Source organism: Solea solea, chromosome 5, assembly GCF_958295425.1.
Source record: "Solea solea chromosome 5, fSolSol10.1, whole genome shotgun sequence".
NCBI classification, from domain to species: Eukaryota; Metazoa; Chordata; class Actinopteri; order Pleuronectiformes; family Soleidae; genus Solea; species Solea solea.
Window position 1 is genome coordinate 31,242,889 of NC_081138.1, and position 27,315 is coordinate 31,270,203.

At 41.0% G+C, this 27,315-nt stretch overlaps 1 protein-coding gene and 1 long non-coding RNA gene across 3 annotated transcripts in view; one reads left to right on the plus strand and one right to left on the minus strand.

Moving 5' to 3' along the window:
* tshz3b (teashirt zinc finger homeobox 3b) overlaps positions 1-13,068 on the minus strand; it is a 47,480-nt gene extending 34,412 nt beyond the window's left edge. Inside the window, exons 1-2 of one of the 2 annotated variants that reach the window (XM_058628928.1) lie at positions 11,708-13,068; positions 7,641-8,195 (exon numbers count right to left, since the gene is read on the minus strand). In XM_058628928.1, the coding sequence (XP_058484911.1) occupies positions 7,641-7,680 (40 nt within the window). In that variant the 5' untranslated portion in view covers positions 7,681-8,195; positions 11,708-13,068. Of the gene's footprint in view, positions 1-7,640; positions 8,196-8,650; positions 8,871-11,707 lie in introns of those variants that run through there. The other variant, XM_058628927.1, reaches the window with a different exon arrangement.
* Positions 8,884-26,278, plus strand: LOC131459299 (uncharacterized). The gene is made up of 3 exons (XR_009240234.1): positions 8,884-9,263; positions 9,407-9,463; positions 25,965-26,278. It is a non-coding gene; the product is annotated as an uncharacterized LOC131459299 (long non-coding RNA).
* Positions 26,279-27,315: the final 1,037 nt, after the last annotated feature.

The following is a 27,315-nucleotide window of genomic DNA, read 5'->3' on the forward strand; positions in this document are numbered from 1 at the left end:
TAGCCTTGGGGGCTAACTTAAACTACCATTAAACCAACTAATCTAGCAGGTTATTTTACACTTATTCAAATCAATCAACAAACTTAGCACGCTAACTTAAACTCGCTGAAACCAACTAGCCTTATGGGCTAACTCCATCTACTTCAAACCAACTAGCCTAGCACGTTAGCTAAAACGGCTTCAAATCAACAAACCTCGTGGGCTAGCTCAAACTAATTAGCCTTACGATATAGAAACTATATATATTGTATATATATCTGGATTTTTGTGAACAACATTATTTTCACTGAGGTCACCGCTAATGTAGTTTAAAACAGCAACATCTGTATTTTTAGATTCTCTATTAAAAAAAAACACGCAGCTGAACAATGGGAATGTGTGTGCGTGCATGTGCGTGCATGTGCGTGCATGTGTGTGTGTGTGAGTGAGTGTATTTAAATGGGCCACTGCATCTCGACTTAGATCCACCACGAGTGCAACGTTAACACACATCAAGCGTGATTAATCTCTCGCTCTCATCCACAATCAATCACACACTGATGTACACACACACACACACACACACACACGCAGGGAGGCAGAGAAATCACAGAAATCAGCTGCTTTTCCTCGGCGGCTGCCATCTATCTCCTGTTGGACAGAACCAGATCTGTCTGGATGTTAATATTTACATAAATCATGTTTAGCCTCTTTGGACACCGCGCTGATGACGGCTGTTTGTGAGGAATCCTCGCTCTCTGCCACAGTGTCGCTGAGCAGCTAATAATGACCAGTGTCAACGTCATCAATCTGCACTGAGCGCACGGCGGCACGCTCACACACACACACGTCCTGTCATGATTATCCCCAACACAATATTTGCAATTCCAAATTTCTCTCTGTCTTTATTTGGTTCATAAAGGTTTAGAAAATGACAAATATTCCGATTATTCTGTGCATTTTCTTAACGTTTCCAGCTGCGACACATGAACTAACGTCAGTATAATGAGGAAATAAACTCACTAACGTCCAAAAGTTCTACTGCTTCAAAAACATTAACGTACGTTACCAGATGTTATCATGTTACAAAAACACTCAGAAAAGTAACGATACCAAACCACGTAACAAACGTCAGAAAATGACGTTACAAAAACGTTATAAAAGGATATACAGTTTATTAATTTTGATCATTCTACATTGAAAAACAAGAATCTTAAGATTGTGGATGGACAGGAAGGACACTAAATGATAAATCGTCCTTTTTTTTAGTCACTCATGTAAAAAATAACAAACCATATTCCACTCCTCAATTCATAACGATAACGATAATGCAAACATCACCTGTTATCACATTATTGTGAGTGATTTTAAAATGAATTCACTAAATCATCAAAACCAAATAGAGACCAAATCCAGGTCTAGACCAAGACCAGTGTGAACCTCTGTATAGGGCGAAAAAAAAGCACTTTGATATAAATCTGAATGAGGTTCTTTAAAATGATCTCACATGACGTCATTTAGTTACTTTGAGGCTTTTACTTTGTTAAAACGTTGTCACTTTAAACTAGACCTTTATTGTGACAAAGTAAAAGTTTTACACAGTGAAGTTATAATACTATGATTGTAGAGTTAGCCTCCATGCTAATTAATGTATTCATTTGTGTTTAAAATAGCTCTTGTATATGTATATATATATATATATATATATATACACGCTGAGTTTGATTGAGACACTTCAGTTATTTATTCTATTTATTTAGTTAGTTAATGAATTAATTTGTGTGTTTCCAACCAGTAACTTGAATGTATCATAAACCATAAATAAACTACACGTGCACAAAACAAAAGCAAGACAAAAATAATCAAAAATCAAGGACAATGCAACTTTTTTTTTAAACAAACTCCAAATATCAAGTTTTTAAAAAACAAAAAAAACAAATGAAGAGTGTCGTAAATAACGAGGTGAGCAAGTGAGACGTCATTAAAATATCAAAATCTGTGATTTATGTCAAATTTAAAAAAACAAAACGAGAGGTGAGCGAGAAAAAAGAGGAGGAGGAGGATTTATTGACATTTACTGTATCAGCTGTTCAATACTGACACACACACACACACACACACACACACACTGTAAATAACCCACTGAGCAGAGAAACAATAGCTGTTAAATTAAGGAGTCTGCGGGTAAAACAACACACATTTAAAGTGTATGTGTGTATACAGTATATATATATACATTTATATCTATGTATATATATACATAGATATATATATATAGATATATATATATATATATCCAGTGTTGAGTTTCCTCCTCTCAAACAATGACCTGTTTGCTTTCTCTGCAGCTTTGAAGGCGACGAACAAAAAAGCCACGGCTCGTCTGAACCTCGTCCTGTTCCTGAAATCACGAGAAAATAAATACACAAACTGTGTGTGTGTGTGTGTGTGTGTGTGTGCATGTGTGCGTCACCACCTTACTAAAGTCATTCCTGGCTAACTAGGTCCAGACTAGTGTTACGCTTGTGAAAGAAGAGAATATTGAGGAAAAGTGAAAGAGTTGTGGTTTCAGACGTTAGTTTAAATTAAATTCATTAAAATCAAATCTAGTTTTTTGTCCAACGATGGGAATCTTTATTTTGTGTGTGCAGGTAAAAGACCACAAACACAACACTAAACAACAGAAATGACAAATAAAAATCAACAAATTCAGTTCATTTCAACTAAGAATAACACGTGTGTCAGACGTGTTGTTTCACAGTGAATCACAATGAAGGAAACTGTTATTGGTGAATTTGTGTTAAACAAATAAAGTTATTTTTAGTTTTATTATAAATCTGAGGTCATAAAAAACGAGGTGGGATCTATACAAATAACAGTTGTCAGGTTCTATGACGACAACTTTCTTATTTAAAGTGGAAATAACTTAAAAGTTAATTTAAAGTTCTTTAAGTTTGTTTTTAATCTTTTTGATTTGTCATAAAAATTGATCGTTAGACAAATAAACAAATAATTAAGTTAATGCAACCGAAAGGTGGTGAGTTAGATGTAGACAACTAGTTTACTTTAAGTTGAATGAATTTAATATTACTAACTAAACTAATTACGTTCACTTCATAAAATCCAACAAATGAAGTTTGTTTAATGAACACTGTGATCTAAAGTAACAAAATAAATGATTTGTTTTATTTTTTTAAAGTTTTTTAAACATTTTCTTGATTAAGTTCATGGCACAAACTAATTCAAGCTCATTCAAACTTAAGTCAGGTTTTACGACAACAACTTAACTCAATTTAAGTTGAATGGACTTTAGTTTGTCGGCCATTTTGTTGTTTCACTGTCAACTGAAAAAACAACTTGAACTTCACACGTTCAGTTAATAAAGTTCATTCAAACTCAAGTTTCATCATTTTAAGTTGAATGAACTCATTTTGGTGTAAAAACCGTGAAAGTGTGACGCTTAACTCACACCCGTGTCACCGCTGCACCACCGCGCTGTCCAAACGCTCACCTGTGTGTGTGTGTGTGTGTGTGTGTGTGTCTGTGTGGCGGGGGTGATGATGGTGGTGTAAGACCAGGCTGATTACACGCCGTTACCACGCACGTGGAATTGGCGAGCGTGACATTGCGTGTGTGTGTGTGTGTGTGTGTGTGTGTGTGTGTAGCTTGTCATCTCCAATCATTAGCGCTGTCAGAAATCCATCAGACGCTCGGCTAATTAGCACGACGCTAATGAAGCTGGCAAAACAACTCCTCTTTTTAGACGGATGAGCGCGTCCACGGCGGCGTGTGTGTGTGTGTGTGTGTGTGAGTGAGTGGGATCACGGCGAGGACACTGACGAGTGTAGGAAAATAAGAAATAGGGTTTTTAGAGGCGTGTACATGACACGACAGCGACGTCACGTTCACGCAAAACCTTTTATCCGAGAATTTCCTCCATGAATCAATAAAATCGAAGAAAACGCAAAATCCTGACGTTCAAATTTCTTTGGAAATTTCAGAGAGATCAGATCATCTGATTATCAGCACAGTCGTAAAATCAATTATTCATTATATTTACACTTTGGTGTTTGTCCAAACCTCAAAGTGACGAGGTTCTAAAACCCACAGAATATTAACATTTAAGACGCTGAAATCAGTGAAACTTAACACGAAAAACCACGTTTAAACTGATAAATCCACAATCAAAATATGTGGGGATTCATTTAATCGTAGATTATGGATCATACAAAAGCCTAAATATTCACGTTGTCACACAGGAGCTAAAAATACTAAAGAAATATGAACAACAGAAGCAAAGGGAAGTTTTCCATTCTCGTGCTGACCTTTGACCTCATTCTAAGGACTTGCACGCGCTCTAACGTCTGATCCTCGTCAACGTGACGTCGAGAACGGGAAAGAAAGAAGCACCGCCCCCTCGTTTCTAATCAAGGCCCATCATTTACCGTCCTCACATAACTCCTGCCATCAGAGCCGCGCAATCAATTTGTCATCACTTTTCTGTGAGCCATGCACTTCTGCCTCAGCAGCTGTGAGAGGAGGGAGGAGAGGAGGAGAGGAGGAGAGGAGGAGGGAGGAGGGAGGAGAGGAGGAGAGGAGGAGGGATAAAGTGTAAAATAAAACTCCTTTTCCTTTCACTTTAAATCTCGTCTGCATTTATTTTCCTACATTTCTGATTTCTATCTCCTGTTATTACATTGTTTCCCGTTTCCTGCCCTTTGTACCTGCAAGGCTTCCGTAGCTCCGCCCCCCGGGCCCTCACACCACCACAGTTCCATTGCTGCAGGTAAACGCAGAAACGACGCGTGTGTGTGAGAGTTTGTGTCTGTGGTTCAAACTTTTCTTCTTCGTGTTTGGACTGAAGCAGCTTGTGTTTAATACGACGTGAACACGTTAGTTTAATAAAGTGAATTCGCTGAGGAGGCAAAAAAAAAGAGCAAAATAACGTGTTTGTGTTTAATATTTAATCATTTCTCGCAGAAACGTTTACGACTCCAGTTAAAAAACCTTTGTTTTTTGTTGTTCGCGGTTCATTTTAATAAACATTTCTCACTGTAGACGCTGATATTTGGACTCTAGTTTGGACTCAGAAGAGCAAAGAGAAAGAGTTCTAGCTCGTGTTTAATGTGGTGAATGTTGCAGAAGAGCAAAATAACCACATCAATGTTAAGTTTCTGTGTTTCCCACAGTAAATCCTGATATATTTCACATTTAGAAGCACGAGGGGAGAGAAACCTGGTGAAATAATCAAATACAGGTGTGTGTTTGTCTCCCTTTAAAGTTCGTTGTTTATACGTCTGGTTTTTTTACCCCCAGCAGTCTGAGATATGTCGTGCGTATTACTGCGAGTTTAATATTGTGCAGTTTGTATGAATTTACTGAGAATAATGTGTTACATTTGATTTACAACTGTTTTCTTGTAGAAAAGTTCACTGTTCACGTTTGTGTTTATTGTTCACGTTTCATTTTATTATAAAAAAGATCAAAAATCCACTTCTGTTGTTCTAAATGTGGCGCTGTGTGTTTCCACTGTAAACACTGATATTGTTTCACGTTCAATAATCAAATACAGGTGTGTGTGTGTGTGTGTGTGTGTGTGTGTTCTTGTATTTGCTGAGGAAGCAAAAGTACTTGAAATAAAGTGTTACATTGTTTTCTTTTTACGTCGCAGTGGAAAAGAAATAATAATAATAATAGTAACGCGTGTGTGTGCGTGAGCTTTGTCACTCGCTCTGCGTTCACGTCCATTTGACCAGTGACGTAACGCTTTTCATCCATTACACGACGTCCATCAATCCACCGATCCATGCTTCTGCCGCCGCCGCCACCGCGGCGTCCATTAGCTAAAAACAGTTCTATCACGTCAGGTTGAGAATAAGAGTCTCTCTCTCTCTCTCTCTCTCTCTCTCCTTCTCTCTGCCTCTGATTGACCATTAAAGTCCTTTGATGAATGTTCTGTGTGACAATTCAATCAAACATGAAACAAAGGAAACAAACGTTCTTCAATAAAACACACACACCAGTGACCCTGTCGCCCCTGTGTGTGTGTGTGTGTGTGTGTGCGTGTCTACACTTTTGACCCAAAGCGTGGCCTCAAAAATACAACTTCCACTTTTTTAAAGTGACTCCAAAAGTCACATTCTGTCAAAAAAAGTGCAAAATTCAAGTTAAACGAGTTAAAAAAGAGAGAATAAAAAGATGCAGGGCCTCACTTTGCATCCACAGTGAATAAGGGAGGGAGGGAGGGAGGGGGGAGTACGAGAGGGAGGGAGGGGAGGTTGATTTATTGACACTTATCGGGAATGAACAGATCAAAGGCTCGGCCGGATGACGGGTGATCAATCTGGCGTCAAATCAAAGATGGCAATTGTCCATTAAAGCTCTCGTCCATGTTTGCACCGTCTGTCCGACCGACAGACAAACGGACGGATGGACGGACGAGGGACTTTTTAAGACTAAAGAAGAAGAAACAAATTCCCTGTAATCCAGTCTGAGAGGAAACAGGAACCCAGAGAGAGAACGACGACGCTTTCAACGTCAATAAGTTTCACCAAAAACTCGAGAGTCGCTGTCGAGGAGCGGCACCGAGGGGTAATCGCATCAACACAGACGCTTAGAGGAGGAGAAGAAGAACAAGAAGAAGGAGAAGAACAAGGAGAAGGAGAAAGGCAATAGTTGACTTTCCCCAAAAAACTCAAAAGTTTCAGGCCTCAAACAGAGCAAAAGACTTTTCTACTTTTGTTACATCCATTCACTGCACGACCACAGAGAGAAGAAGACGAAGGAGAAGGAGAAGAAAAAGAAGGAGAGAAAAGTCGAGCAGTAAACGACAGCATCCGAGAACGAAAACTGGATTTTCTGCAGTGAAAAACACTCAAACGCTGTTGTTGTCCTGCACCAGTGTGTGTGTGTGTGTGTGTGTTTGACCTGTGACCTTTATGAGTAGCAGCACCACACACACACACACACACACACACTATTTTTTCCCTGATTATTTTTGTAGCTAAAAACACACACAAATGTTTTCATCGAAAAAGAAACAAAATCTTCTTCATAAACACAAATACTGTATATACTGATATATATATATATATATATATATATAAAATATGACTGTATTTTTTATTATATAAGTCAAAAATGAGTCAAAGGAAGAAAAACACCTTTGACCTTTGACATTTATGAACAAATCAACTTTTAACTTTTTTTATTTTTCTTTTAAATGAAAGAACTTTTGTGGGAAAAAAATATATAAACGTGCAGAATTTGTGATATTTTGAATTCTAAAATTAAAATAAAATACACACGAGGGATTTCACTCCATGTGATCATAACAACAAGAATTATAATAATAATAATAATAATAATAATAATGCAGATATTGGAGGGTGTGTGTGTGTGTGTGTGTGTGTGTGCAGAAAAAGTTGCGTTCAGTCGTTTTGTTCACGCTTCAATAGAAGAAAAAAGGATGTTTCACAAAATGTTACTACGTGGGTGAGTCAATGAAAAGTGAGTGAATGGGGGAGGTGGGGAGGAAGAGGGGGGAGGAGGAAGAGGAGGGGGGGCACAAACAGAGCGAAGGAGGAAGAAGAGAGAGAGAAAAAATGGAAAGAAAGTGTGAAAAGAGGTGAAAAATCAAAGCCAGTGTTGCGTTCAGGTACCTGAGGCGCGCCGCGGCGCTTGCTGCTTCCTCCGCGGCATCGTGGGCTGCTGTCGCCGGCGCCGCTGATCCGGCGGGTCCGGGGGAATCCGCGGAGCTTTGATGCACAGTTTTGCCCCCCAGTGGGTGCGCGCTCACGGCTCCCACATAGAGAGGTGAGGGTGGAGGGTGGAGGGAGGCGGAGGAGGCGGCGGCGGCGGCAGCTTTGGAGAAGAAATCAAACGCGAGGAAGAGCCACAGAGTGGATGAATAAAAGAGGAGAAGATGGAAGGAAGCGCGGCAGTCACTGCCTGTCTCTCTCTCTCTCTCTCTCCCGGTGCTGGCTGCTGTCTCTGTCGGTGTCTCTCTCCCGGACAGACGCGGCAGCGGTGGCGGTAGTGAGCGGCAGAAGCTCCGCGTATGCGAAAGAAAAAAAAAACCCGACACGGTTGATTTTCAGAGGAAGAAAAAAAAATCAGAATCAAAGGCTCGTGTTCTTGTTCCACAGCTTTTGCCTCCGCGTGACCACAGTAATGATGAGGATGAGGAGGATGAGGAGGATCCTGTAAATCTGTGGCTGCAACAGGAGAGAAAAAAAATAAGAAAAAATAAGAAGAAAGCAACAAAAAAAACGGGATCGCGTCAGTCAAAAAGTCCGCAAACAAGGGCGACAACAACACATCACGCGCTGACACAACTGAGGCGCTGCGCCTCCGCGACGCTCCAAGCTCTCCGCCGCCAAAGCTGATAGGCGGCACGTAGCTCTCTCTCTCTCTCTCTCCCCCTCCCTCCCTCCCTCTCTCTCTCTCTCTCTCTCCACCCTTTTTACCCCACTCACTCTCTCACTCTTCCTGTCATTCACCACCTCAGTCTAAACCCTGTGTTTTCCACGCGCACAATCACTGTTTCTTTCTCTCTCTTTTTTTCACTCCGGTGCGTAAAATCAGTCACGCTGCAGATGTCACACACACACACACACACACACACACAGATACTAACACACACGTGCACATGGCGCGAGCGCGCACTTACTTCGCCTTTTTCTTCTTTTCCTCCAAAAAAAAGCAACAAAAATTCAGAAGCTGAAAAAAAATCTGCGAGTAAAAAATAAAAAAAAATCCTCAGGGAAGATCCTGACTTCACACACACACACACACACACACAGTCACATGAGGCGCGCGCGCGCGTGTGTGTTTAGTTAATTCTCATGAGGAGAAAAAGAGGAGCTGCTGCTGTTTCTTTTTTCTCCGACACTTTTATTTTCGTCCCTTTGAAAGATCCGCTCACTCACGTGCGCGTGCATGTGCGCATACACGTGCGTTAGCGTGTGTGTGAATCGATGAGATACGCGCTTGATTGGGTCTCCCTTGTTGTAATAATGTACATGAGGAGGAGGAGGAGGAGGAGGAGGCACGGCGCGGCTCTGCCGGAGGAACCGAGCTCCAAACTCTTTCTCGGCCACTTTTCGTCCTCCTCTTTCTTTCCTTCTTTCTTTCCTCGCGCAGATCTTTAAATCAGACGCGTCTCCCCACGCGCTTTTTTATTCTTCCTGCGCGCAGAAGCGCAAAAATCAAGATGTTTCTCGCGCTGCTGCTGCTGCTGGTGGAATAAAATCAAAGTTCTCGTGGTTTGTCCTCCTCAGAAGGTAAGAGCTTCAAACCTCTCACGCGTCACTTTGAAGGTTCAGTTTCTCCACAGTGAAAGTTTTCAGCCGCGACTTCAGGAGCGAGTTTCTCACGCGGATTAAAACATAATAATAATGTTCTTTCTGTTTTTTCCTCCACGCAGAGATGAACAGATCCTCAGAGAGAAGGAGGAGGATAAGAAGAAGACATGGAGGCTGAGGTGAGTGTCTGCCCCAGATGTTCTCGCGCTCCTGATGTTCTTGTCGTCGCTCACGAACGTGAAACAGCGGCAGAAACGGGATTTTTTAGCGCGGAATCCTCGTGTCTCCTCCGTCAGAAGCAGCGCAGTGAATCCCCCACGCGCGCACTTCCTCCTCGGTCCCGCGGGCTCTCGCTGTGGAAGGAGCCGTGATCGGTGTTTCTCCCTCCGCCGGTGTCAAAGGAGGAACGTGTGTGTGTGTGTGTGTGTCGCTCCGCCGCTGCGCGTCGTTAGATCCGCCCAAGCATCTGTCCGTCTTTCCATTGGCGCATCCATCAGTGTCACACACACACACACACACACACACCCTCCCTCTCAGTGTACAGTCAAACATCACAGTCGCGCGCGCGCACGTACACGCGCGCGCACCTCACCGTTTGAGTGACAAAGTCCACTTTCTCTCTGAAGCTCGTCAGCGAGCGCGCGCGCGCTGCGATTTCTTCTTCTTTTTTCGTCACTAATTTCTTCTCATTCATTTTTAATGTTTTTATTTGTTCATTTTCTGACAAAAACGAGCACATTTGTTTGTATTATTTTGACTTTTTCTTCATCTAAAAACATTTGATCTTTAAAGAAGAAAAACCTGCGCGTTTTTTAAAAAAAAAAAAACAACAAAACAAACAAAAGCCAATTCTTGCCCAACGTCAATGAATAATCGCGGTTGTGAAGAAGTGAAATAAAAACACCAAATTCAATTTAAAACACTAAACTTTACGAGTAAAAAACAAGTTTTTATTTTCTGTAGAAGTTATTTAATCGGTCAGATTATGTTCTTTAATCTCTGTTTTTACTGCAATATTTCTTTTTATAGCATTTATTGTATTGATCAATCCAGACAGGACAGTGTGTGTGTGTGTGTCCTTGTATTTCTTGCCTCTTTAGGACCTTTTTTTTTCGTCATAAACACTGACCTCGTCAGGACCAGGAGTCCTCTTGGAGAGACAAAACCTAGTCCTAATGAGGCAGAACCTCATTTCTGAGAATTGTGGTTAAGGTTAATCAGGCTTTGTTCAGTCAGTGCAGAGTGCTGAGGAGACTCGCTGCACAAACCTGTGTGTGTGTGTGTGTGTAACTAAGTTGACACAGTTTCCTGTTGTTGTTTTTATTTGATTATGAAGCTCAGATGTTTCCACATATAAATCTGCCTTTTTAAAGTCTTTAAAACGTTTTTTATCTTTCACTCTCCCAACTGTGTGTGTGTGTGTTTGTTTAATAATAAAACACAATTCATCAAACATCAGATGATTAAAAATCAGCTGAGACTCAGTGAGAAAACAAACCTTTAACATGTTTAGTCTGTCATTTCCACTGTGTGTGTGTGCGCGCGCGTGCATGTGTGTGATTTTCAAGCATCCGTGCACGACGAGCGCAAAGGAAACAAACGTGAAAATCATCGTGATGTCGGGGCGTTAACTTTTCCCCTAACTATGTATTTATGTGACAATGGAGCCGGTGCGCGTGCGTGTGACTCCGTGCGTCCTCGAGGACCATGATGCTGCATTTGCTTTCAAGTTTAGAAAAGATTGAAATGACGTCATGGGGAATATGTAAGAAATTAAAATGTTACTTTTTTTCCCCCTGAAACTTTTCTTTGTTTCAAAATGTTTGTGATGAATTAATTTTTTTTATGCAAAAACGAATTATTATTATTTTCATCTTTTTGTTTCATTGTTTCCTCTGCATAAAAGAAACATTTAACCTAAAGAAAACGTCTTTTTTTAGTGCCATAAAAGTTTTATTTTTTTAATCACGCACACAAATCAAATCACAATTTCATTATTGTGCTGCACGTGCACATGGAAAAAAACACGCATCACATCATGTCATTAAAAACAAATAACACATATGAAAATCCTCACGTTGTTAATTATTGCCCGCGGCCTGTGGAGGATGAACGTGACCGCGCGACTCTCTAAAGATAATAAATGACACTCAGTGGTTCGGTGGATTTTTTTTTTTTTACCTCTTTCCTCTTCAAACATCGTGCGTCATAAATCCGCGGTGACACGTGACGCGCAGTGTGGATGTGATTCCGTGACGGCAGAGTCACAGTGATGTGGTGACAGCCGCGTGGGTGACTCATGTTGGAGTGGTTTGAGCCGTGCACGTGGGAGTGAGGAGGCGGGTGTTCGAGTGATGAGGGGACGGTTTTAATGTTGATCCCAGCAGCAATTAAATAAGTGTGTGTGTGAGTGAGTTACTGACCCATTTATCATTTTTACGCATATGCGTAAAACCTTATTTTTACGCACAGTCATCCTCCCTCCGTGTTCCGGCTCGGTGTGTGCGTGTGTGCGTTACTGTGGGTTAATCGGGACCAAGCGTCTGCCCCCAGTCCGTCTTTACGCACAGGTCGGCTCGCTGGCTCGCTGGCTCGCGGGCGCACGGCATGGCTCGGTTTCCTGCTCTCCTTCTGCTGAACAGACGTGAGACCAAAAATTCAGTCCAGTCCTTTTTCATTAGTTAACATTTGTCATAAGTTTGAAACAGGAAGGAAAACATGAGCGTGACTGAAGGTTTTCACGCAAAAATCTTGTCTGGGAACACGCGCGTAAAGGCGTCCTTTACGCACAGCATGTATCCATTTATTTACGACAGAAACATCTACTTTCACAGGACGTTAAATTTCGAACAAACACTTTGTTTCCTTTTCAAAAAAGTACAATCACAAAATGTATGTGTTAAAGTTCCAGTGCCACATTTGTATGGATAAGGCTCCGTCCCCCTTCCTTTCAAATGGATGCGTTCGGTTCAGTAGAAACAGGAAGAGGTTTAAAGAACAACTCCTGTGATTAATGTATCTGAGCTCCAACTGTGATGTACCCCCTTTTCCCACCTCCTCTCCCTGTTTTTCCCCTTCTTCCTCTTCCTCTTCCACTGTGATGATCACTTTGGCGGAGAGGGAAGGAAATGAGGAAAGGAGAGGAGAGGAGAGGAGGAGTGCGTGGCGCACCGGCTTCTTCACGGCACACTGGTTTCTAGTAGAGTGGATAAAGAGCCAGAGGGAGGAACAGTTGGCAGAGCAGCTTGGAAAACAAGAGAAAAAAGAGAAAAGAAAATAGTATGATATTGTATTTGTCCCCTAAACCCCAAAAAACTACAGAGACGCAGACCCGAGTCCTCAGATCTGTCCTCCTGTGTGGATTCCAGGGCAGAAAAAGTGGGACATCATGAAACAGTGTGTAGGTTTTAGTTTTGAAATAGTCTAATTATATTCTTCTTGAAGTGAAAAATATTTCCCCCAAAATATGAGTACAGAATTCAAAAAGGCTTTTATATAAAAATTGGAACAAAAGAGTAAAACTTCAATTTTTAAAATACAGGACTAAACACTTTATTTTATTTTCATACAAACCTAAAACCAGAATATTAGAAGAAAGAAAAAACACTATAATAATAAAAGTTAAAGTGATAAAATATCACATAATTAAAGGTCCAGTTTTCCCCAGAAGTGAAAGTTAATTGTGGTTTTAAACGTTTTTAAAAGGAACACAACAAACACCTCACATATTCATATACGCGTCGTGTGTTTGAACGCTGTATAAACACTGCATCGATAAACACTGAACATTTGTTTTATTTATATTGAAGAAAATTCTATTACGACACGAGTTTACGTGCAGTTTCTTTCCTTCTGCTTCTTCTTCTTCTTCGTCTTCTTCTCTGCCTCTAATTTGACGTTTTTCTGATTCTGTTTTTGTGATTTTCTTCATCTGAGCCTGAGGCCGTGCCCCCGGCTGTTCACCACGGCACCTCACTGTCACACACACACACACACACAGTTATTATGTTCATGTTCAGGTTTCATCGATATTTGAAAAACCTCAGGAGTGTTTATGTATTTGACTAAACTTAAATGGATAGATAGATAGATAGATAGATAGATAGATAGATAAACAGTCAGGGTGAAACTAAAACGGAGGACAGAGTGAGATTCTCCTCAAATAACCTCAAAAGTTACAAACTCTCAGTAAAAAAAAAAAACAAGACGAGCATTGACATAAGAGACGCTGGAGAGATAGAGTGGATGCTCTCTCTCTCTCTCTTTCTGCCTCTCTCTCCCCAGTGTCCTCCCTCCCTCCTTCTCTCCCTCCCTCCCTCCTGCCTCGTTGGGTGTGTTGCGGAGCTAGCAGGGTTGAGAGGGCAAGTGCTGACCAGCCCTCTTTCTTTCTCTGTCTGATGTTAGTAGGTCACCACACACACACACACACACACACACACACACCTCTCTCTCCTCCTGCGGTCAGTGTTGCCACCAGGGACTCGGGTAATTTAAGCCCTCCGTGATGCAGCCTATTCATCACTGTCCTGTGGAGCGCGCTTCAAAATTAAAGTCTGATCTACAAAGTTAGAGTGAAATGAGATAAAAATTGGCAGAGGTCACCGAGGGTCAGGCCACTCAAAAAAAAACACACCCTGGAACCACAGCAGCGACTGCAGCTGCTTTTATTACGTCTCTGCGTGTTTTGTGTTCGTGTGAGGTTTGTTTGGGTTTTTTTTTTTTGGGGGGGGGGGGGGGGGGTCGGAAACCTGCACTCAGGATCTGTTATCTCTTAACTTGTATTTTAATTTAACCTTGATTTCACCAGGAAGTCGCATTAAGATTAAAATCAGTTTTTGAAATCAGAATCAGAATCAGAAATACTTTATTCATCTCCGGGGGGAGGAAATTGAGTTGTAAGGTTGTCACTTTTTTCCCGGCAGTGAAGCGCTCCTCTAATACATCCCAGCTTTCATTACTTTATGAACAACGTTAAAGATTACAGTGCTGATGGTGTAACATGCAGTCGAGCAGGACTGACAAGTACGCGTGGGTCCAAAACATCGTCGTCGTCCATCCTCGTACAATACTACTCATCATCCATACTCCGCGGTAAATACCGATATTATAATTAATAAATTAAGTTTCACATGCCAGGCGTCACTACTTCATGTCTCCACACGGTGGAGCTGTTCAAATGAACGAGTGAAATTTGGGCTAGGAAGTGACCTGGCTGAAGAAGAAGAGTGAGGTTACAGCGGGATGAAGGTTAAGAGAAAGCTACGCTAAACGATTCTCCATCCACGTTCTATACAGAGACTTCATGACCTTTGACCTTTGTTCTCTATGTTGTGAATAAACACATTTTTGTCTCCTTCAGTTCGATTTCTCTGGATTATCACAGAGCCGGTGTATCGTGATATTAATCTCGCTCATGTTGTGCAGGCTGCATCTCCAAGATGCTGTCGCTGCTGCGGCTGACACTGTCATAGGAAACCTAACGTGCGCCCTCTGCTGGATTCTCAGGGGTACGACTGAGATGGCAGCCGCCTGCATGTAATTACAGATCAAATGTGAACAAAGTAATAAGAGGATTATTAATATATATTTTTAGAGAACGCACAAGTTCAGATATGAACTTACTTCAAATTACAAAAGAATAACTTAACTTCTTAACTTTTTAAGTTACGTCGCTCAAAATCAGACAAAAGTGATTCAAACTGCTTTCATCAGATGTTCTACAGATTATCTGTCTCAATCCCAAAACTGTGTCAGTGAAATTCAGATTTCAAATAGTATTTTACTGAACCACATTAATAATGAATTGTTTATGTTAGGAATCGTTCTAGACACTAAAGTTATTAAAGTTATTGAAGTTATTGTCAAACTCTTGATTTCTCAGCTTCTTAAAAGTGAATATTTTCCTGCTTTCTTTGCTCCAAAGAACAAAGAAAGAACATTATCCATTAGGAGCAGTGGCGATTTGTTTTTTGGTCCCAAAACAAATTTCCGACCTTTTATTGGCAACATGTAACATTTGTGTGCGTATTTTTTAAATCTCATGCTTTAAAAGTTTTAATCGATTCACCAAACAAATGATTTATTTACCAAATGAAAATAAACAGATGTGATGAACGTGATGCACAAACTTGCTCTCGTCATGATTTTTATCACGATAGTTGCCATGTTTAAAAAGTGGGTCCATGTTCAAGGGTTTTTATTTGTCTCATGTGTGTAGTAACACAGTAACACACAGTGAAGTGGACTCTTTTAAGTTTGATCAACATTGTGTGGACCAAACGAGTCCTCCAATAATCGCCCGACAGAAAACAGATTTAGAAAATAATCGCCCGACACTCGATGTCACCTCAAAAACAGCAAATAAAACAAACACCAACAGCACAGATGAGAAAAAGTGTGGTGACAGAGAATAAGGCTGAAAAAGTGACGCCACGGATCATGTGCGTCACACTTAACGCGACGCACAAAAATGACAACGTCGTGAGAAAAACGAAAAACGTGACGCAGCAAGACGACGTAGTTGTTTTAAAGTTGGATTTAATAGATTCTTTGGTTCTGTCTGTAAAAAAAAACTATTCCATCAAAGTTAAACCTGCAACTTTGGTAAAAATCGACTGAAAGTTAAGTTTAATGAACTGTTACTCTGTGAAATTCAGGAGTTTTTGAAAGAAAGACGTGAATTAAAGCTGTGAGCTCACAGAGCTGCAGTTACTTTAAATAAAACACGTGTTTCTACGTCTGTGCCTCTGATGATGGAATCAGTTTAAAAAGCATTGTTTCATAAATAAATAAAAGATGGAGCTGATAAAACAATGTTTATTGTTTCAGTTATTTAATTGACGTGGTTCCACAGACCTCAAACTAACCCAGTATTGCTAAACAACAAGCAACTCAACATTATTATTATTGGAAGCAGAGGATAAACTTACATTTATTGTTTTTAAATACAGACGTATAATTTATGGTAACGTTAGTTTGTTTACGTCTCGTCGTGAGAGGAAAAGTGATTAAATACAGTTCATACATGGTTTTTCCGGGGAATCCGTGTCGTATTTTGTCAGATCTGTAAACGAGGAGCACCACATATTTTTGTTTTATTTCTCCCATAAAGTAAATGCAGAGATATTTTTAGACGGCGCAGGATTTTCAGAGGAAATGTTTGTGCCTAATGTCTGATGAGTTGCTCTGTTTATCAGCGGTACAGTGTGACGGCGCGCTGCTGAGTGACTCACTGCTTCCTCCTCACTCTGTGTGTGTGTGTGTGTGTGCGTGTGTGTGTGTGTGTGTGTGTGTGTGTGCGTGTAATGTGTGTGTGTGTGTGTGTGTGTGCGGAAACCACGCTGACAGCTGCAGCTCATTACAGGCACTATTACTGATGGGGACTGCTGGGGGAAATTCCTTCTTCTGGAGAGCAAACCACCCTGTTTACCACACACACACACACACACACACACATGCACGTGCGCACACACACACACACACACACACACACACACTTGCTTATGCATAAACCAGAGCCGCAACAACATCTGTAACTGAAACAAGAAAAGGAAAATAGAAACATTTACTCTTAAGTGAGGAATGACGAGGAAAAAGGAAACGCCGTCATAACGAAGAGAATTAAGGACACACACTCTTCTCTGTGTGTATGTGTGTGCGTGCAAGTGTGTATGTGTATGCACGCAAACACAAACAGCGACACGTACACTCAGTTACAGCCTGAGAAAACTTGAGATGAGATCACCAAAGCTGAGTCTGGACATACTGGCACACACACACACACACACACACACACACACACACACACACACACACAGGGGAGAGTATACAGTGTCCAGTGACGTTAATGAGAGGGCTGAACGCCAGACACACATGTGCTAGAGTCATTAGAGAAGATTTCATAGCTACACTTCAGGGCCGGACTACACTCCATTACTGTACTTCATTGGTTCTGCTGCTTGAAAACAGCGGTTTCTTAAAAAGTCAAGTTGAAGGACCACCTGGTCGAAGCCTCACGGCCCCGGGGACTTCCTCTTAAAACACACACACACACATTAAAAACACACATTACCTGCTTTACTTGTGAAAGTGCAGAGAAAGAGAGAAACGCTCGTGTTTACTGCTGCCGTGATCGGATTTTAGTGGTTTGGCTCTCAGAGATTATTAAAGGTGCATGTGTGTGCCGTCACTTGTTCTGAAAATCTAGTTTGAATTAATTTTGTGTGACACGATATTCCTGCAGAGATGTTCTCGTATCACACACAGAAAATAATACAAATAAAACTGGCATTTTTCGGTACATCTAACATCAAATTAAAATGGTTGACAAAGCTAGAATTATCAGATTAAAGTCAGAATTCCAACTTTAATTTCATGATTCCAATGATTCTCAGAATATTCTGGCTTTTTACTTCTTTGTTCTTTGTTTTCCAAATAAAATTTCATGTCTTATTTCTTATTGTTTTCCTCCATCTGATAAAATAGAATTCATTAATGACAACAATTATTAATTAATACAGAAAAAGAAAACATCTTAAATTCAGTAACCAGTTCAACACTAATGTTCCATGGCTCCAAACAACATCTTAAAAACAGAATTGAAAACTGAAAACTAAAACTGAATTTTAAATGATATATAAAATAATATTAAACACACGAAGGTCATTGAAAATCTAAAAAATAAAACTTTTGTATGAAAAATAGAAGAAAATGCGTGATTTGTGTTCTTTGGCCGAGTAATAAAGAAAGAAATGGGAAATATAAACATTTAATCAGATTACTTCTATAATCAAGTTAAATTAGCAAATTATGTGAAATTCTGTTGAAATTACTTGAACCAGAATAATTTGAACAATTTCTCTTGTGTGTGGTCATGAAAATGCATAAATTTACTATATTAACAACAGAATTATATCAAATTTTTGTCAGTAACACAAAAGTATTTGTCACAAACATACATAACATTTCCTTATCTATTGACTCACTGCTGTAAATAAAAGATTATTGTGTTTCTTTGGTTCAGAAAACAATAACAATTTTACAATAAGTACATGTTTTAATTGATTTAAATTTGAGATTTTTTGGATTTTTCATGGCTTTTACGTGATTTACAGCACGACAGTAAACGAGCTCATCATCAGCATAACGACCAACACTGAACCAGTTTCATTGTTTGCAGTTTAAATTTATGAGTAAATACATGAATGGGAATTTGGAGAGGTTTGAGAAGTCCTTTCTTCCATAACCTAATAATGCCAGACTGTGTCTGTCCTTCCATGAACAGAGAGACAGACACAGAGAGACAGACACAGAGAGAGAGAGGAGAGAGTGATGGTCCACTCCATGCTGTGATGTATCTGTTGCATTAATCAGCCTCTTAAATTGGAACGGGCTGCTTTTATTAATTATGTTCAGCGTGAGGATGATGGGGCCTCTCTCAGCCGTCCCTCCCGCCTCTTTAAGACTCACAAATCACTTTCACAGAGACAGAAGGACGACAGAGAGACAGAGAGAGAGAGAGAGAGAGAGAACGAGAGCATCATTACAAGCAAACGACAAGAGACAGCAGAGGAATGAAGATGTGTTTTTAACATTTAAAAAAGAAACAATGAGAAGTGGCACAAGAGGACTATGGGAAGGATGTTTGAGTCTTAACGGGCATGAAGTGATTTTACTTACGGCAAAATCAGTGGCAGAAGAACATCGAGTATTTCAGTCCGTCTGCAGTTGAAAGACTTTGACGCACGGTGATGAACTTTAAATTGAGGATTAAGAAGAAGAAGAGAGTGAAGGACAACGTGCATCTGTGTTGGAGAGCTTCCAGCTGTGATTACGGACCTTGGGATGCGATTGGGAACGTGGAGCTTTACACCTCTTTAGCCGTGTTTCTATCCTGGTACACTGCGGTTTGGTACACTACTCGGGCAGGCTTGCGTTTCGACTGAAAACGACTGTTGCATCAAAATACGTGGCGCGAACTACAACGCCACCGAACATCGCGGCTCTTTTATTTCTGCTCAGTTTGTCTCAACAAGACGTCCAATCAGCTGACTGACGTGGGTCTAGCTCCACCTATACCGTACCGTGCCATTACTCTGGTACTTCGAGGGAAGATTACTGAGAAATGGAACGGTTAGGGCCGGTTATTTTGATATAATTCCTCATGGAAATGCAAAAAAAGAACGTACTGTTCCGAAACCATTCCACTGGTGCAGCCTGCCAGAAATGACTAGAAGAAGAACTTCGAATTAGAATGCAAAAGGATTAAGGAACCAGGAAAGAATGAAGATATGTGTCAAAGATCTGTGAAGGCAGTATTAGACTAGTCAAAATGATAACTTCAAAGACAAAAGGACAAAACAATTGTGTGGAAGACGTTTTCCAAACCGTGTTACGGCGTGTTACTGTGGCTGCAGGATCATTTGTGTTCCTGAGCATAAACACTGGGGCTGATGCTAAAGCTAATTTGGTTGTTTGTGTGTTTTTTAATCATTAAAAAGTTTTTTTTTTTTCTACGAGAATATTTTCTGGTTTCTTTGCTACAAATAAATCATTAAAACTGATGAATTTGATGATTGATGACATCAGAATTTTGAGGTTTTGGAGAAACACTGATCATGAAATATGATTAGATAAGAAATTGGAGAGATTTTAACTTTAGAAAGAAAGTGGTTTGTCAGTGCAAAATAGTTTGTGTTTACTTGCATTAACTCACTAGTAACGCATGTAACAATTGGTTACTTATTTTCTGAGGTTTCACATCATAGCGGGATTGACGTCGCCAAAGAGACTGATGCAAAGTTCTTTGCGCTGTACGTCTAATCTTAGTGTGTGTCCTAAAGTTCTCATGTTCATGCAGGGAAAATTTAAGTCCAACATTGTCTCACATTACTCAGGTCCACGTCTCTAAATCTGTCAGACTTACAGCTTTTATGGGTTTTGGTGTACTGGGTCACTTGTTCACCTTTTAGGCCACAACCAGCAGGAAGTAGGTCAAAGTTTAACTGGTAGGGCTCTTAGCCGCGGTGGTTGTTTACAGCTGGCAGTTGGGGTTCCAACCATTTGCCTTTGTTTTTCCTCCTGAACCAATAAAAATCCACCTGGGTCGTTGTCAGACTTTATTTTAGTCGCTGTTCATACCAGTGTGTCAATTAGAGTCAATTTTCTTTGCTGTAGTTTGAGAACTTAATGAGGTGTTATTATAACCGTCATAACTAATGTTTTTAGTGGTTATAGTAAAATATAAGTTGCTATAACGGCAATATTTTCCTAAATCCAGAATCATCAAAACTTAGATTTATAACATAAAACTGCTATTTTGCCAGAATAAAGTTATGAAGTAGCTTCATTTATAGTCACTGATGACATAATCAAGAAATGAAAGGGCTAAATGACCAGGATATGGTTATGAGGGATTAAGTAAATGCGTTAAATTGAGACACAACAATTAAGGAATTGCTATATCGATATTTTTAATCACTAACTTTACATTAAAAAGTCCTTGTTTCCCCTCAATGACATCTGCTCAGTACCTGGACCCCTTCTTTCACAGTTCTTATCTAAACAACACACATCGGTGCCCTTAGCAAGTCACCGGCCAAGTTTGAAGCTTTTCAAACGACACGGTGGACAATTATGTGAGGAAGAGACTGATGAACGGGAGTGTTGGTGTGTGTGTGTGTGTGTTTGGGACGTTACGCATGTGCATAAACTCAGAGTAATTCTGGTATTTGTGCAGCTCCTTGTTTCTATGGGACGGAAAATTTGGCAACCAACTGTCTTCAATGTGTTGTATAAGGTATGTAGAGGGGTGGGTGGGTAGATAAGATAAGGGGGCATGTACTGTACGTAGGTGGGTGGATAAGGTTAGGCAGACTGGTGGGTGGGTAGGTAGGGAGGTCGATAGGTAGGTAAGTGGGAAGGTAGAGGGGCAGGTTGGTTAGGTACATATGTATGGATGTATGTAGGTAGGTAGGTACATACATACGTGGGTAGGTAGGTAAATGGGAAGGTAGAGGGGCAGGTGGGTGGTTTGTAGGTAGGTAGACAGGTGGATAGGTAGGTAAGTAAGTGGAAAGGTAGAGGGCTGGTTTGGTTGGTTCGTTGGGTAGGTAGGTAGGTAATTGGGAAGGTACAGGGATGGATGGGTAAGTAGTGGGGTATGTATGTATGTATGTAGGTAGGTAGGTAGGTAGGTAGTAGTTGGGAAGGTACAGGGAAGTACGTAGGTAGGTAGATAAGTATTTTATTAATCCCTTTGAGAAGTTCCCGGTCAGAGTGGTGCAGCAGTGTAAACACATACATCACACATTATGATTATGAATTGGGATTTTGCACTTCCCATTTTAAATGCTAAAAAAAAATAGCTGCTGTACATATTTTACACAGAGTAAATATACTCTTGAGTTATTAGATTACATTTTATAATATGTGCAACTTTTGATTGAGACAGATCAGGTGAAACATCGACAATCTCTCGTTGACGCTGCACTAACAGCTTCAGTATGATTTAGTAGCGCGAGTGTGATATCGAACACTGGGTAACTGAAACACTCAGGAGTCTAATGATGTATATGCCAGCACGTACAGTATCAGTATAGTGTGTGGGAGCCACTCCACACTCAGAGCTCCAGTGGATACAAATCACATTGTGATACTCTTCGTCACGTCAACGCAAACCACTCCGGCGTCAGTGTTTATCTTAGTATGACATTCTCCCCGCTGATACGCCGGAGTCGCACTCCCTCCACCAACTTCAGCGCCGCATAGCCTCCTCGCTAAATGGAAGGAGAGACAGATTTAATAATGTACTAGTGGAGAGATGCGGGGAAAGTGAGGTAGAGGAAGGGAGCGAGAAAATGAGCAGACATTTGTCCGCTGTGACAGCGCTGATGCCGTCAGCGTGCCAGAGGCCCTAATGTAACACCAGGGATGTTTGACGTCCAGATTTGTTTTAAGAACAAAAGCTGAGTGTGTTTAATGTGCGAGTGAGTGTCAGAGAGTTCAGAGACTTGAAATAGTATCACTCAAAAAGTTCAGATAAAACCATTTCTAAGTACTTGGGGGTCAGCGTTTTGTGCATGTTTATGTATGTGCATTCCAGAAATGTTTTAAATTAAATTAAAAGTTTTTAAATGACACACCAAAAATCTTTGTTTTTAGCTCATGGTGAAACAGGAGCCGCTGGTCCACTGCTGCCTCGTGTGGTCAGAGTTTGACAAACATCACAAAATAACACAACTGAGCTCAGTGATGAAGGCACAAGTGGATCGACAGCTCCTGTGTACTGTGATGTAAAATCACGGACTTTCTCTATGGCGTTTGGTGTGAGAGAGTGAGCGGTTTAATTATACTTAACGTCATTGTTTGTAACACACGTAAAATATCCTTCCTACGAAGAAATAAAGCTGGTATTCTCTAAAAATGAAAGGTAATAATAAGATTGTGTAATACAGATCATAAACAGTAGATTATATGTTATTTCCCAGTGTATTTACAGTGTATTGTCACTCTCAAACTTTCCAGGAGTCCAGAGAAACAACCTGTGAGCAGCTCTATGTCCACATATATCTCCTACATGGGAATATAGACTAAAAATATCCAGATATTATTTATAAGACGTATCACTCAGCCTCGGTCTTAGCCCGTGTGCCCCTGGGCCTCGTGAAAGACGCTCGCTGACTTGACATTCACGTTCATAACATATCTGCCGCGCACCGCTCTGAATTAGTGCTCCACTGCCTGGGTCTGAAACGGCCAGAAATCCGTCCTTCCTCCAGGGAAACGGGGAGGAGAGGTCAATATGCTCAAATGATTTTGCACTTCTGCAGAGTGAGGAGTCCTCGCTTCAGGATATTCAGTGACACGGAGGATTGTTTACTGGCGTGATTTTCTCACCGCGTCTCTCTGCACCTCAAACACCGAGGCGTGGGCTTTCATCGGTGATACTCGTGACTGATGGCTGAGGAAATGGGAAGCAGCGTCCTCAGCAGAGAGCAGATGCTGACCAGCAGATCAACACGAACGCAACTCCCAACATTCTGACTCTCATTTTCTCTGTGTGTGTGTGTGTGTGTGTGTGTGTGTGTGTAACAGCGTGTGAAAGCTTTTCCTTTGTAGTGTCAACCTCCCAGAGAGAGGATCAAGGGCTAAGCTGGGGACTCAGTCAGTCAATATTCTTAAATGACGATACAAGAAAACTGAATTATTCTGTTAGTTCAACCAAAGCCAGACTTTTTTAAATACACGTAAACATGTCTGTGTGACTGATGTGGTGCAAAGAATTTATAAAAGTCGGACTAACACACGCAGACTAGCTGAATCTACCGCGTCTGGCGAGGACGCTGTTTTGGCCAACTGAGGAATCTCAGGAAAGAATTGAATAATTGTTTCAGCCCTAGATGAGAGCCGCTTCCATTAGGGACGTCCCGATACAACTTTTTCACTTCCGATACATTACCGATATTGCAGCCACATTTAAAACACAGAAAGCTCTTGGCATGGCTGGTTTTTGGGGTATAATTAACAAACGGAGGCTGTTGAAAGTCGACAGGTGGCGCTGGTTTATGAAATAATGTTTTAGCAGCTCGCCTCAGGATGAGCTAGCGTGGTGCTAACGGCTAACTCGCGCTCGCTGTGCGGCTTTGTAGCCTCTGATTTCAGAAGTTCAAAAAAATGTTTCACCTCTGAAATAGCAGTAGCACACACACACTGTTGTGATCACGTGATCTACATGCATCCAACACAGAGCCCACATGATCACAACTGCTTATATCGGAGATTTTAGAGGCAGTCCGATATAATCTGATACTCGTTCTTTGGCTGATATCGGACCGATATCAATATCAGATCGGGACATCCCTAGCTTCCAGCAATACTTTCGTATGACGAGCTACACGAAGAGCAGTGAACCCTACCCACGATATGTCCGGCTGAGTACGATGTGTTGTGAAGACGGTTTCTTCTCTGCAGACGTTTAGAGAGTGTAGCAATGCTTTGGTTGACGGTGAAAAGAAATGCTGTTACTTCGGTTTAAAATACGGCAAATTGTAGCCAGCGCTCACAAAATGTACAAAATGATTCCGTGGCGCGATAGACGCGACAAATCTGCGGCCACTGAAGACCAACTGTCATCGATTTAACCGGGGAGCTCCAGAGGAAAAAGTCTTTAGACGCCATTACTCCATAGCCATCGCTCCGACAACAAAAACAGTTACCACTCGAGGGAAATAATAAAAGACTGCACACAGAAGAAGAAACAACAGGGAGAAAAATTCGGAAAAACCCACACGGTTCCATTTTTAGACTGAATTTTACCTTCAAATAACTAACATACGTATTTCCCTGCACCCAACTGTAGAGGTCATTGAAATGAACATAATATTTTTCATACTCATGTCACAGCAGATGTAGATATCCATTTTCTTCATTTTACAAAATAAACAAACATGAAGAATAAGAGCTGCAGAGGGCGCCAGCACAGAAGTCACGGCAGCAGCAGCTGATTCAGTCTACTGCTGTAATCATTCGTCATGTCGGCGGATCTTGGCGCGTGCGCCGATATCTGATAACACATTTAAAGCCAATTTCTGTAGATACCGATATTGTGCTGATAAAATTTGTGCTTCTGTAGTTCCTGCCACTGCTGCTCAGAGCTGAAGCTCCTGTCATTGGATCGAAGAATGAAAGCTGATTATACACATTCCCACTGGTCAGAAACCAGTTTAAATCCATGATTAAACTGGTTTTCTGACCAGTGTGTGTGTGTGTGAGTGTGCGTGTGTGTGTATCCAGCAGCCCACACTTGTGGTTTAAAGGGGAACTGGGGAAAGTGATATATCCTATTATGTGTTACTGTGGACGACCACAAGCCTGACCAGAGTCAGTCCAGCAAGACTAAATCCACACACACTCAAAGGACAGATCAGTGTGTGTGTGTGTGTGTTGGATGTTCAAAGGTGCACCAGGGCTCTTCCCCAGAGGGGGAAGCACAGAGTTGAAAGGTCAAACACACATGTGGGGGGTCAGTGAGCAGCCTGGCAAGCGGAACAGAAACCTTATACACACAGAAGCACTTGGGTCAGTTAATATGAGCGTGTGTGTGTGTGTGTGTGTGTGTGTGTGAGAGTGAGCGAGCATGTCCATGTAGGTTTCATACCAATAAATATTTAAGATGGATTTTAGTGGACGATAATAATGATGATGCTATTTATTTTGGTTTAAATTCAATAGACAAAACAATTCACAATATTAAATAATAACATTAGGAGATTTTACACTTAAACCACATAATTAAACCAATATTTCCCAATTATTTTTTTATATAAACAACATTGACCCTGCCCTGATATCTAAAAATCTGCATTAGCCTGCATTTTACACAACTAATATCGATCCTGTACAGAATATACAGCAGGTGTTGTATTAGTATTAAACATACGTTACACACACACACACACACACGGTCCTAATGTGTTATATATACTGTGATGTGTTGTGGTAGAGTGGGAGGCGGAGCCTGTCTGTACCTGACGCCGCAGGAAGAAACGTGTTAAAAGCCAAAGCGTGTTTTGTCGTTGTGTTTTCACGACTGTGGATTTAAACGACAACAGGACTGATTCTACTTCCTGTTAACATCTCCGCCTCCTCCTCTCTCTCTGCTCCTGATTCTGTGTTTTCCAGGTTGATGCAGAGATTTGCAAAAGATCACTGGTTCACAATCTGCTGCATTTGACCTCGGCCGGAACCAATAAAGTGCTGCGGTATGAGAACAAACACACACACACACGCACAAACACGCAGGATTCATTAAAACAGACTAAACAAAGCATACGATTCAATTTCTTTGAAATAAACTAATAAATCAGATTCTATAAATGATGCAACATATTTTTTGAGGAAACGAGAGTCAAACAGCAGAATTCACTATATGTATTATCATTTAAGATGTTTTTTCATAATTCTTAGTGTTTTATAATAGTTCAAAAACACAAACATGTCTACAATTCATCAAGGAATCACTCATATCAATAATTTGTATTTCATGATTATTACCTCAATTAAGCATTTTTCATAAAAAAAGCTGCAAAGACACAGTAAAACTTAAAAGTTAAGCATTTTATTTGCTGGTCGTTTGTTTTTATTAAAGTGATAAAAAGGATCTTCCAATTATAATGGCCCAAAAAAATTAAAAATGACATCATATATCAGCCATCAGCTGACCCAATTTGTAAAGATTGGCACTGACCATCGACAAGTCCATACACGCACGCACACACACACGCACGTACGCACAACTTAGTGCCTAACCTAAACCCTTAACTCCTGAAAAAGCCCTTTAAATTTGCGGGGACCAGACCAAATGTCCCCAGAAAGGTAGGTTTTAGATAGATATAGATATAGATATAAACTTCACATTCATTCACGCACACAGAGCGACTCCTTCACATCACACGTCAGCTTCAACAAGAATCACACACACACTTAAAGGGAAGTGGGGGAAGTACACAGGAAGTACATTAGTTATCACTCTCATGTCTTCTCCACTTTTTCACCAGCTCGGTGTGTCCTTCTCACCCACCCCCCCTCCCTCCCCCCTCTCTCTCTCACACACACACGCCTCTCAAAATGACTTCCGCGCTCCACTTTCGTGTCGGGCCGTGGGACCTAGATGACACTTGGCAAGACGCAGAAGCCGCAAGACAAGTGGATGAAATATTTAAATGAGAGACGGCAGCGGTGGAAGAGGTGAAGAAAGGGAAGAAAAGGAGGCGGGAGGGAGAGAGGAGAGAGGGAGAAATGAATGCAGGACAGAGGACAAGGGCAGCAGAGAGAGAGAGAGAGAGAGAGAGAGTGACGATATTCAGACGTGGAGCAGAATGTGAAGGATTTCTTGGCAGCGTGAGCGCGTTGCGTGAACAGAGAGGAGTTGGCTTTCACCTTCACAGTCGCCTGAGGAGATGCAATATATTCCAATATGAGATCATATCGCTTTATCACGGCATCATCAGTGAGTTTGTATAAGCACTTATGA